Source organism: Agelaius tricolor, unplaced genomic scaffold (assembly GCF_023055355.1).
Source record: "Agelaius tricolor isolate 1412-34295 unplaced genomic scaffold, bAgeTri1.0.p SCAF_27, whole genome shotgun sequence".
NCBI classification, from domain to species: Eukaryota; Metazoa; Chordata; class Aves; order Passeriformes; family Icteridae; genus Agelaius; species Agelaius tricolor.
This window is the reverse complement of record NW_027269287.1, coordinates 4,369,173-4,382,581: the sequence shown is the minus strand read 5'-3', so window position 1 is coordinate 4,382,581 and position 13,409 is coordinate 4,369,173. Positions and strand designations below refer to the sequence as shown.

The following is a 13,409-nucleotide window of genomic DNA, read 5'->3' as shown; positions in this document are numbered from 1 at the left end:
TATATGAAGCAAGCAGCCTTCAGAGCAAAGGCAACTTATGCTGAGGCATATGAGGGACTCAGAAAAGCAGGACAAACAATATTAAAATCCTTAGTTTAGCCTTTGCTAAGGCCAGACAAGGTATTTCTGTAAAAGGAAGATGAAGACTCCAATTTGGCCTTTAAATTGAATGGACTTTAAATCTCCTTGGGTTTGATAGCTTAACTTTGTGGGCGCTCTGCAACAGATAGATCAACTGATAGAAAACAAAAAAGAAAAAGAAAGAAAGAATTGCCCAATCTAGAAGTATTAAAAATTACTGCAATCATTCATCACATAGGAAGAGGGCTACTACAGCTGGAGCTGTAAAAGATAATATGAATCCATCAAAACCTACAAACATCATCGGCCAAGCTATCAAGAAACTCATTTCACATCAACTTTGATGTGAGAAGGGATAACCACTGATGAGTCACAAAACCTCAAAAAATTACGTGCAATTCACAGGAACTAGATTTCCAACTACAAAAAGTCACATGATCACCAGAAGATTTGCTTTAGTCCCTGTTATCTAGAAGAAATTGGCCTTAAACTGCCCATGCTAGCAAAAAAAAACAACATTTGTGCATGAACGCAGTATTTTTTGTATTATTTTTAATAGAGGAAGGCAGTGAAGTTACGCAAACAGTGTCAAAAAAGTAAAAGCACGTTGGCTTCCATTATTCATTTGGTTGCTTACATTCAAAACTCATTTATCTATATGCTTATAAAAATCCTCCAAAGACTTTCATGTAGACCTGAATTAGAATCAGATAATCAACCACTCACTTAACACAGCCAAAATTTCCAAAATGTCTACAGAATTTATTTTTCAATAAAATGCTGAGATGGTCAGAAGCGTCCAATCTTAGTATCTTCTCACATATTTAAAAATATTTTCTTATCTGACGCTATCATTAGCATATTTAGTTAAATGTGAACACAGTTATTGCAGTATGCAGTAGAATCCTTTATATAAGAGACATGCAATAATGTTAACATTAAAATATTTTTTATTGATTCATCTGACTGTATCCAGGTATCTTCTAATACTGAAAGTAATATGATAAATAATGCAGAGTCCATGCTACTGTTTTAAGTTTCTCTGTGCTACTGACTCACTGATACCATGGCAATAACAGTACTTCCGATTTTCACAAGTAAGCACTAATCCACTTCAAGCTGCATACTAAATTCAAAAGTAAGCTCAACTGCAAGGGAAAAAAGAGCAGTGTTTTTAGCAAACCTTGAAGAAACAGTGTTCTGCAGCCTTAAGCTAAACTGTGTAAACAAACAGTTTCATTTAAGGTGGTTTTCAAGTTTTTTTATGACAAATAAAACTGTGTCAGGGTGTGACCCGAGCCATTATGTGGTCAGGTGAGACTGATGTGACTCACCCTTAATTGTAGCCAAGCAGCTGCTTGGAACATGTTTACATGACTCAAAAAACCAGTGTCATAATCTGTGACTGACCTACAGTTTTTCTTTGATAAGCAGAAACAGATCTCCATAATATTTAAGTACCAACAGAAACTCCGGGTTGTCTGATGAGTTCATGCAACAGTAATGTCTCTGACCAGCTTTCCAAATGTTAAGACTATGTCCTGCTCTGGGGCAGCATGATGGCATTTTTCTCATCACATCATTCTTCTAGTTTCATTTTGTAGTGTGGTCTTTGTACCACAAAACTATTATACAATCTCAAACTGTTCTTCACGTGCCTCAGAACTGTGTGAATGAACAAAAGAAAACAGACCACTAGAAAACTGGAATTTTAAGATTACAAAACCATGTATATTTTTAGACATTCTTAAGAAAACTGAAATATGACTGTCAATGCTTTTTCTGGGGAAAGTCATTTTTGTAGAGGAAGGCAGTGCCATAAATCATTGTGGCTGGACTTGAGTAGACCCCCACAGCTGTGAGGAGAAGCCTCTAGAGTGCATCCTAAGTGCCCAGGAGGGTTCACCAGCAATCACATTATGGAACAGAGATGGACTTGATCCTCTCTGTGCCTAATGAAGATATGCCTTTATCTACATGTCCCCTAGCCCATGTTTTTTTAATATGTTCCTAATAATCCCGTGTGGTGGGGACTTGACAACCTCCCCAGGCACCTCTGTCAGTGCTTCCCTGGCCTTACTGGAAGCATAGTATTCCTTGGATCTTTTCCCCAGAAGCTGAGGCTGCTCTTGTTCCTTATGCCTTGCTTAGGCCTACACCTTATTCTTAGCAATATCCTTCATTTACCTGGGGATAAAAAACCACTCAACATTTTTTAAAAAACTTTTATGCTGCAGATTTCTAATCCCTCCTCTTGATTTCCTGCAGACTGTCTCTGACAGGCCTTCATAAACAACCCCACTTTTCAATCTAGCAAGTCCTAACTCTGCTTTGCACTCCACAGCTGGAAAGCAGAAGGTGGCTCTCAGCCTTTAGAGTCACCAGGGATTGCAACCTAGATAAAACATTATTTTTTTGCCAGCTAAATTATTTTAATTAAAAACAACATGAAAGAACAAACTCTATGGTTACAGAAGGTCACAGCTTGTTCTTGTACATGACTAGAGTTCCAGCTCCTGCGGAAGGAGGAGGCAGTAGGGACCACAGCTATTTGCACCTGTGCTAGGTGTTATTTTAGTCTGAAAGGGTTTCAAGAAAAGCCCTTCAAGGAAAGCAGTCTTTAGAATCATAGGATAGTTTGTGTTGGAAGAGAACTTGAAAGATCATCTAGTTCAACCACTAATTTGGACTTGTTAAAAACATACCTAGCTGCAAATAACCCTGCAAGGGCTTCTAGGAGTTCCCAGCTGATGGAGGCCACACAAACAGAAACACTTTAATACAAGAGAGTGGGCATGCAAAAGGAAGAGGGATTTTAAACATACCATAACTCAACTACTGTTTATCACAGGAAGGTTGTCCATATACCAGTTTTTGAAGAAGATAAGCAAGGTAGAGTAAGATAGATTGGCAAGCAAAAATCTCCTGAGGATTAATATGACTAAACCAGACCAGAGAACCCTGGATTCTATGTCTTTGACACAAAAACAATCAGAAAGAAACAGTGCAAATGGCTTCAGAACATTGCTCCAAAAGCTTCAGAGCAATTGTAATGCTCCATTGCTGATTCTGTATTTACTACTTAGCAATTGTAGCGCTCCTTTGCTGGCTCTGTATTTACCGCTAGCACTTCAGGGACTTGTCACAGCTGTTTCACACTAACTTGTAAGACAAAAATTGATAATAATCTGAACCTTTTGAAGGAGGAAGATGACTTTTTTTTTTTAGATGCTGCTGACATCTTACAAATTCTCACGCTTTTCTGACAGGAAATAGTCTCTGTTACATTGTAGAGATAAATACATTCCCAATGTAGTTATTTAAAAATTTGCCTTCCTGCAATTCATAACCTTATTTTGTTCCTTTCAGCATTAAATTCCCATATTTATTTAAAAGTAAGCAGAAAAAAGTCACAGACATGAAATTGTAGTTCATTTCACACAGGTCATAGATGTGCTGTCATCGGCCCTGTGTGGAAGGATTTCCCAAACAGGTTTGTACCATTGCAGACACATCCCTACTTTCTGAAACTATGGCCTTCATTACAAATGAAGTCTCCTTATTTCTATAAGCATAAGGAAAACTTTCACATTGCTACAGAGAGTAGAAAGGATATAAGACATAAAAACTTAGCAGATGTTGGACTCCTCTTCATGACTGAAATAACACAGATAGAAAAGGGAGCCAAGAAAGCAGTCTACTTCCCTTTCTTCCCTTTGTCACAGGAATTATCAAGTCTTCTTCTTCAAAGTTGCCAGCAATGAGAAGGTAACATCAGTTGCAAAAATCATTCTCCTACTAAATCAGTCACTGTAAAGGCAGAACATTTCACACAGTCCCAAGTAATTAGTAATACTAATTAGTAATACCCATAATTTTCACCTCAATCACAGAAAGTCTAGCACTTTCTTCTTAAGCCTGCTTAGTATCTCCAAAAGGCTGCTGCCTTCCCAAGAAGGCTGCTACACTCCACAGACTGCCTTCTTTGGCTGTAAAGTTCTAGAGCACCAGAAACACACTGAAAACTTTCCATCCTTCCATTGGGTCCTGATAAAGAAGATTTACCACTCATTGACTCCTATCTGAGCCTGGCTTTGCCAAGAATTCCTAAGGCCTTTGAGGCCGACAGACACATCACTAACTTGAGCAAAAATAAAATGGTGAGAGATGATGCCCACAAAGTCAAGAAAGCAATAGCAAAGTACAACAACATGATTTGACACATCACTGACCAGTTGTCCTTGAACAAAGCAAAAAAATACTTTCTACATTTGAAAATTGCTAATGTGGGTGGCAAGCTGAAGTAAGACACAAAAACATCTGTCATTTATGGGTGACTATAAATTTCATGAAATATCTTTATGATGCACACTAATGGCTTCACAAATTATTTCTCCACTACTTAGAACTGATAACACTTTATACATTACTCAACAGGCACTAGCTTGTTTTTTATTTATCTCTTACTGTTACTTCCTATGATTACACCACAAGACCACCAACCACTCTTCATGTTAACAGCTGCAATTATAGACAATGAATCATCTTCATAGTCTACACAGTGCATGCAACATATTATGGAGGGCTAAGCAGTTAGTTAAACCACAAGAATACTGTATGACTTTGCTAGGCACTTTTAAAGTTAGTCCTGATAGGTCTGTAAGTGTAAAACTACAGCTAAAATGCTTCTTACTGTAACATGGAAGACAGGTGCATAGCAAACCACCTGAAAAAGTGAGAGAATGTACATAATTTAGTCAACATCAGACTGAAATACATCATAAGGGTTTGCATGCAGCTTCCTCAGTGAAAAGCATGTCTGATATCCCTCCCTCACCACTGAGAACCATAACTGAATGTGTTATCCATGTCAGCAAAGAGGATTGCTGGAAAGATTATGCCTGGTGTCTCCTTTCATTGAATTCATGTCAACTTTTGACCCTAAGTTACATTAATCTAAAACAATTTTCTGGTTCACACCTACCTACTCTGTCTGCCCCAGAGTTCATTAAGGTAGCCATTTCCTCTGAAAACAAGACTGGCAATACGGACTTCTAAATAATCTCAGCTTTATGCCCTCTATAGTACAATCTTACAATGGAAGAATTACAGTGGAACCTCTACTTCTAGTACTTAAGCCAGCGTACAAGATACACTGTTTTCTTCACTATACTAATGAGACAAAAAAGACCCCCTTCCCTGCACGGTATTTTAAAACCCCCACATATAAAAGTGGTTCTTAAGTACACAATAGTGATTTACTAAGTAAGAGAGATTTCCCCCTCTGGAAAAAATAGAGACAAAGGAGAGGAAAAAAATAGAGAAAAAAATAAAGAAAAAATTAGAGATTTTCATTTGATTAAAGAGATTTTGATTTGATTAAGAAAAAATGAGATTTTGAATCTCATTAATCTAGTATATTGAAATTATTACACATGAAATGATACACATGTATTAACAGGATGAAAACATACCAAAGCATTCTCTACTGTTTTACTTCATTGTCAGAATAACATATTTTGCATTTGGAACAGGTGGAAAATTGGCAAAACCCAAGCTTACTTTTCTCTCTTGATTTTAACCAAAAGGTTATTGTAATACTTTTTCTTGTTTGTTGTTTGGCTTGAGCAGCAAAGCGTATCTGTTTTAAATGGTTCTGAAATATGATACTCAATTTTTCAGTAAAATGACTGAGAATAATTGTCTCTACTTATAGCCACTCAATCATTTCCAAATCAGCTTACTTGACAAGTAGAAAAAACTGGTTTTTCCCAACTTTTGGACCCATAACTTATGATACATACATTTCTGAGCTACCTTTATCGTCTGCATGCTTTAGAATTAGGGACATAAAATAGCAGACATTAAAAAAATCCCTAAATTTCTCATTCAGAGAAGCCATGCTTTTATACATGAAAACAATGCCTGATTTAGGGGTTTGTAAACTGTCCTTTCATTTTAAAAAAATTTAAAAGTGGAAAGGGAAATCACATAGAAACTACATTTTAATTGGAACACATTAATATTCAAAATCTTAATATTCAGAAATCAGGTCTAATCTACTATGTGATTGTTGTTAAAAATAGTTACTTTCCCTCATTTTTCATAGCATGTGACACTCCTAGATCTCCACACTGCCAATCCATGCCCCATGTGCTTCTCTCATGGGCCATCTTCCTCATGAAGATGGGGAAGATACGACATGACACACTCAGAGGCATCTTGCTACTCTCTGTGGCCCCAAGGTGCAGAGATCCACTGTAAAGACACATCAGAACTATCACACAGTTCAACACTGCTACTGGGTTGCCCCCTCAGCATAAGCCTAAGGCTCTTTTTGGCCTCATATCAAGAAAAGAAACGGCTTAAGACACAGCTATTGTCAGTGTCTGACCCTGTGATGTGCACCAGCCACAGCCACCAGTGGACTCACAACACTTGATGGCCCAGCTACTGACTCCTGCACCCCAGCTGTTTGCCTAAGCTCCCTCTGTAGTCAAGGGAGAAAAACTGGTATGCTTAAGATACTTTCACCTGTTCTATATCAAACCTTTAGGATAAGAGAAAATCATGTCCTAAAAACATCAGTTTCTCACCACTGACTGTGGAAGAGTTCTAGACAACCAGCTTAAATATGGACATAAATAATAGAGATTGATTGCACAGGTCTTACAGTCACAGCCAGATGAAAACATTTTATTAATTCTTATGAAGGATGACTTTACTTTGAAGCCTAATGTCATTTAACACTGAAACCTAAATAGATACAGTTTAAAAACATCCACCTGCAAATGTAAATCAAATGACTTTTTTATAGACCAAAGGAATCATAAAGAAACATGAATTAAAATAATCATAGTCAAGGTGAAACAAATTGCTATTTTATTCAAGAAACTCACCTTATTTCCATTACCAAAGAAGAATTGATTTTCCAACCTTCTGCAGCATGTTGGAAAATTGAGGAGCCACCCTTTTGAATTATCTTATCGGAGCTATTGATCATTGATCTACTCAAACTCAGTACACCATCTCTGCAATGCAATATAGAAAGCACATAATTACATAAAGATAACACCAGTTTAAGTAATTTACATCCCAAGCACCAGCAATATATCCTTTTATTCACAAAAAAATAAGCAACTATCTCTTAGCTTTCTAAAGAAAATAAACTGTAACAGAAAAAAATCTATGACACAGGTATCTGTAATAGTTAAATATGCAAATTAGGAGCTTAAATTTGTTTATATTTGTAATGAATAGTCATAACAAGAACTACAATAAACTCCAAATTGTGAATCTGGACAAAACTTCATTATGATTGTGAGGCAGATTCCAGACTTCTAGGTTCCAAATTTCTAGTAGTAAACTAAGAATCAAGTGTTACATTTCAAGCCTTTGCCTAGCTCATAATCTGCAATACTGGTTTAACAGATATTTTTGGCCTCCTGCTTAATAACGCTAAAGATTTTTAAGTATGGAATTTTGGAGCTTAATGATATACAAAATACAAAATTTTCCTAACACTTCATGAAACTTTTGCTTGCACACATCCAAAACATTCCAATTGTCTTATCCTGTCCATCAGTCATACTATTGTAACTTTTTGACAAGGTAACCTTAAAAGAAATAAATACAGTAAGCTTTGGGTGATGACCACTCAACACCTGGTGAGCCAGCACAAGCTGCAGTGATATTAGCCAACAGGATAACATAAATGAGACAAAGAAGCCAAATACTACAAGCACAACTTAAGGTGTTACGACTAAAACTCATTTTTATCTCCACATCTTTCCATTATCATCCATAGTGTATCATCCATAGTCTTTTAGATACCAGAGCAATGTTCAGTTGAGTTTAAACATGGCCGTTCATCACAAATGTATCAAAGTTGTTGGAGGTAAAAGTCCACCACAAAAAAATGTCTTGTAACTCAGGTGTGCACAGGACAATAATATACAGAAATCTGTTTGTCTGTTAAATAAGCATGCTCTGAAATACTGCCAATAACAATAACTTGGAAACAGAATATCTGACCCAGGCCCTTCAAGGAACAAAATGGTAAAGATGTGAGACTGAAAGCTTTCCAGAATTGCTGACTTTTGTTTTTCTGTGGCTGTAAGCTTTGATAACAATGGTATCAGAGCCCTTAGTAAGAAACAGCAACATTACTGGCTGTATATAAAGCAATAATACTTAGTAAAATATACAACAGACTAAACACAAGCAATAGAAAATTAATTAAGGACAATAGGACATTAATTAAGCTAAATTAACAAAACTGGTAATATGCAGTAATTTCTAAAATGTGCTGTCATTGCAAAAGCCCCTATAACTAACAAACCATTACCATACTCTTCACCAAAACCATCCTGAATTACTTGCAGCTCCCTTTCTCCCTCACCCTCATGCCAACACCCTGCAGCCCAGACATCACACTGGTGCAGAGGTAAGGCTGCCATCTACCAAAAACCTACAACTTTAGGTTCATGACCTGTATGCAAATTACCCAAATCCTGCTAACTTGAATTCATGGGAAGATGCTGCAGAAGTCCCTAAATCCAATAGCCAGAATCCAACTAATACCTTTTGCAATATTAAAATTTTTTATTCTCTAAAACTTTTCCAAAATCATTGTAATAATATTAATTACATATATATTCCTGCATATATTTTCTACATGCATTGAGTGCATGCATCTAAAGGAAAATGACCAAATTACATCCAGGTAAAGCTCTCAGTCTAAGGATATTTCAGAGACGTCTCTAGTTTACTCTAGATTAAATATTATTTATACACACTTGAACAGTGAAACAAGTGACAAAACTTAGTAACAAAATGCACTGCTAACACTTATACCATAGCACTCAATACGTGGCTGATTTCCATAGTCACAATTTACAACTGCAGTGAATTACACAGATTGTACGTTGAAAAAATGTTAGATTATGTTCTTATGAAAGAAGATCCTAAGCACTTTGTGTTAAAGTTATTACTATGAATACGATTCTGCTCATTTAGATGCTCCTCTCCCCTTTATTACATTAATTTTCACTTAAAATAATATTAAATAAACTAATACATAAAAATCAAAACTTTCTCCAGGTAATTCTTCATTGTGTAAATAAATGGAAGAAATGTGGATTATTTTGTATCTTCTAGAATCATTGCAAATCCTCTCTAATATAGTAAGTAGAAAGTACTGCCATACTGTGGCAGCAACTTACAACTGATAGTGTCAGCCTTCACCTTGCCTTGGTGACCAATCAGACCTATATAACAAGACTCTCTTCTCTTGAAGATAGTTCATCAAATAAAGTAACTGACTTCAAGTGTATTCCATTTTAGTAGAAGATGACACTGTCTAAGCAACGCTACTCTGCCCATAGCATGCATGCTTCATTACTTGCTTAACCTTTAAAGGGATATTACTGTCTATTTGAAGTAGGTTGCACTTCACAGTAACTGTCCTAGCACACTTCTCTATGAAAGTGCACAGCTGGTTTAGAGGTTCTCATGTAATTTGGAATTGTATATAGCCAGTCCATTTTGAGTTGTCTGGTGCCACTAATAAGCAAAAATAAAATGGGCCACCTCGTACATCCATAACTTCTGAAAGTAAAATAACCCATGGAAAACTGACTTTGCTTGCCCACATGACCAGTCAAAAATAACCCAACATCCCAAACCCCTAATTCAGGAGAAAGGAAAGTGTAACATCAATAGAGGCAGCAGTGATGAGCAATACATTTTTAGGCTATTTATTTTGCTTCATATGGTAATGAATGGGATGACAGGCTGTGAAGAGAAAAAACATTTCCATAGTGAAAGTGAGTAGTACCATACAGCACAAGAAGTCTCCCTGATAAAGAAATAGAGATATCACAATGACTAGTCAGAAGTATATTATAGCTGTATTTTAAAAGGTTTGTTAGGAACATGTGTATTTATAACTAAACACACTTGTTTCCTTCCATTTAATATTAAAACAACAGTTCATTTTAGTAAGGTTTTAAGTTGTGTCAAACAATGTGCAGTGAATGGAAGGCAGTTTTTTTCATTTTGAACTTATATGAAGTGATTTCTGAACAATTTCATCAGTTCCTTCTAGTCTGAGAGGAAGGAGCACATACTAAGAAACATGGGTATCAATGACAATTCTACCTCACATGTTCATTTTCACATCTGTTTTCACATAGCTGTAACCCCAAATTTTAAACTTCTGTATATCTCCTAAGAATACAGATAGGTTTGTGGTAGAAACCGGGTTACACCCAGGTTGAACAAGAGGAAGAGATACCAGAAAGCTGTAAAAATCTTGAATAAAAAAGGAAGTAAATATTGCACACACAGGTGAGAACAGCTCCTGCCCTCAGCATGTGCCGGGGCGACAGCTGCCCAGCCGTGCTCAGCTGCCTGTGTCCCCTTCCCTCACCAGACTGCCTGAGAAAAAGGGATGTGCTTTGTCTCTAAATCCCTGGGCCAAGTAGGCTGTAATTGCCTCAGCTTCCTCCAGGCCTGTACGGGTACTTACAACCCCGTTATGCCTCCTCCTTAAATTACGGCAAGGGCTTATACAGGAGGACAAAAATCTGCGGTGAAAGAATTCTACCCACAGTCGACATGCACAAACAAATAGGAAGTGTGAGTTTCTACTTAGCTTTTATCGATTACATTGAACGACCAATAAATTTATGCATTGCTCCAGAGAAAACAAAATCTTATACATCTAGATGGAAAAACCAGCTTAGCTGAAAACCCAGCATCTCCAGAGAACAGCTGAAAGATGGGAGAAAAATGAGGAATGCAGGATGAATTCACATACATAAAGAGAAAGCTGAGGTGCAAAGATAAAAATGCCCTTCGTTTTGAGTCAACCACAGGCAGCAAACGGAAAGAGTATGTAACAAATGATCTCAGCGAGGGACCAGACTTTCCAGTGGAGGAAGCTCGAGATCTAAGAGACCTACACTTTTCTCAGAGCAAGAATCCTTACGAAAAAGCCAAGTTAAGCACAGCTTCCAGGCAAACATCAAAGACGGAAGCAGACGTTCACCCGCATCCCACCACGCCTGACTGCGAAAGGCAAGAAACCGAGGCACAACGAGCTCCAGCGACCTCGGGCCGTCCCGGTCTCCAGGGCAGCCGCGGACAGGTGAAACTCCCCAGGAGCGCCCCGTTACGGCGGCTAAGAGGCAACTTCCGACGCAGGGCAGCTCCTGTCCTTTCCCGTGCACTCGCACCCATCCTCGGCCGCCGAGCCCCCGCAGCAAGCCCCACTCGCCACTCGTCCCGTAGCAGCATCCGGGCCCTCGGGCAGCGCCCGTCAGCGAGAGCGCCGAGCTGCGCCGGTATCGCAGGCTGCGAGTCACAGCCCGAGTAGCGCCGGAGCACCTGACAACCCCTACGGCCCAGCCGCCCTCTCGGATCGCCCTCCCGTCACGGCACCCGCAGTTACCCGGCGAGAGCTGCCTCCTGCCGCTCCTCGGTCCGTGTTATTTCCTTCGTCTTATAGAAGATGAGGAGGAGACTTATGGTGCACACAGTCCACCTCTTCCTGACGGAACGCATGTCTTCTGCGAAACGTGGCCTCCTCCCCCTTTTCCTTTGTTTATCAGGGGTGTGCTGGAAACTGCTGCACACGCGGCACGAATTGTTAAAAACACGGCGATGTATTTTTTGGTTATTTTTTTCCGAAATAATTACAGGAGATAAAATAAAACCAGGCAGAAACAGAGGCTGGAGGTTCTTTGGCGTTTAGTTTGTCTCTCTTTTGCCCTGCAAGGCAGCTGGGCTTGCAAGCTCGCCTCGGCCGGGGAGACGAGTCCGCGGCGTCGCTGGGCGTTAGATGAGCAGGGCCGAGCCGAGAACCGCTCCGCGGGTCCCCCTCCCCATCCAGACCCGCTGCAGAGCCCCTCGGCCGAAGGTGCGGCCAGTGCCGCCCTCGCCGGGGCGGGGGTGGGGGCGGGCGAAGCGTGGCCAATGCAGACAGAGCGGGTGGGGCCTTGGCGCGGGGAGGAGGGCGGAGGACGCGGGCGGCGCCGGCGGGGCGAGAGGAGGTGGGAGAGCTCCGCGGGCGGCTCCTCCGGGTTTGAGGAAGGCTCGTCCTTCTTGCCTGGGTCATGTCCGTTGTCTCCGTGTTGCCAGCTGGGCGTCTGAAAGTGAGAGCGAAGGACTGCCAATTGCTGTGCCGCAGAAAAGGAACACACTTCAGTGAAGGATGAGGGATTTTGGTCATTGGTTATTTTTTTTCCCCCTCGTTCCCGGTATGGTTGATTGTGGCTCGAACAAGGCACTGGGGGTTTTTCCCGGTCTTACTGTCCCAAAGCCGCAGGAGAAGGCGGGAATGCAGACGGGAAGCGACGTGGCTCCCGCACAGACCCGCCTGGAGTCCGGCCAAATCCACCGCCCATGCCGCGCTCTCCAGGGTCAGGGTCTTGTTTCATCCACACCGCCTCAATACGGCCGTTATTTTCCTAATTTCTGCTGTGACAGTTTCTCTGAAATGCAGGGGAAAAAAAAAAAAAGAAAAAAGAAAAAAAAGAAAAAAAAAAAGACACCCACGAAACCCGTAAACGAAACAAAAAACCCCAAACCTTTGAGATGGATAATGCCACATGAAGATTAAATTATTGGCTAAATCCGCTTTTCTCAGTACTGTTTGCCTTTTTCAGAGTGAACTGGAACTATGCTGATTCTGTGTGACAGGGATCTGCCCACAGCCCTTATGTTTGCTCTTACAGAACAAGTAAGACCAGTATGACACACCTCCCACAGGGATCTAGGAAGGCTTTGATGGTAAATTTAGTGTGACTTCTCTTTCCTAGCTTAAATTACAAGCAAGAGCTCATGGGATGACAGAACCTTCCCTGGGTCTATTTGGTCTGCTATCTTGTGTCCAGAACTGATCCATGACATTTCACAGGCGGATGCAAAGAAATTTGGAAGAACGCATCCTTCCTTTCTAGGAGAGTACTCCCTCACAGGCATGAGGAGTGAGGAAATGTTAGAGAAGTTGTTGAAAATCTTAAGGCTACTAATAGTAGCCTTTCAATTTCAATCAATTACCAACTGATTTTTACGTTGGAAAAATCAGTTGAGTGTAGTAAAAAAAAGTTTTAATTCAGTCTCAGTAGAATGGAATAGAAATTTCAGTTTCCTTCCACACAAGCTGCATTTTCTTCTGCTCTTCTCTGCTGTGGCTCTAATAACTTAGTCTCAGAAAGTGATCTCTCTAAGGCATCAGCAGCAAAGGGAGAAAAACCCATTCTATCTGTGAGAATGAATTTCAAATTTCCCATTGTATAATACCTGACATTCTTAAAAAAAAA

The 13,409-nt window shown here is 39.8% G+C and overlaps 1 protein-coding gene across 1 annotated transcript in view; it reads right to left on the bottom strand.

Moving 5' to 3' along the window:
• ST8SIA4 (ST8 alpha-N-acetyl-neuraminide alpha-2,8-sialyltransferase 4) overlaps positions 1–12,663 on the bottom strand; it is a 52,270-nt gene extending 39,607 nt beyond the window's left edge. The window contains exons 1-2 of the mRNA XM_071448568.1: positions 11,537–12,663; positions 6,981–7,112 (exon numbers count right to left, since the gene is read on the bottom strand). Coding sequence (XP_071304669.1) covers positions 6,981–7,112; positions 11,537–11,649 — 245 coding nt within the window. The 5' untranslated portion in view covers positions 11,650–12,663. The remainder of the gene's footprint in view (positions 1–6,980; positions 7,113–11,536) is intronic.
• Positions 12,664–13,409: the final 746 nt, after the last annotated feature.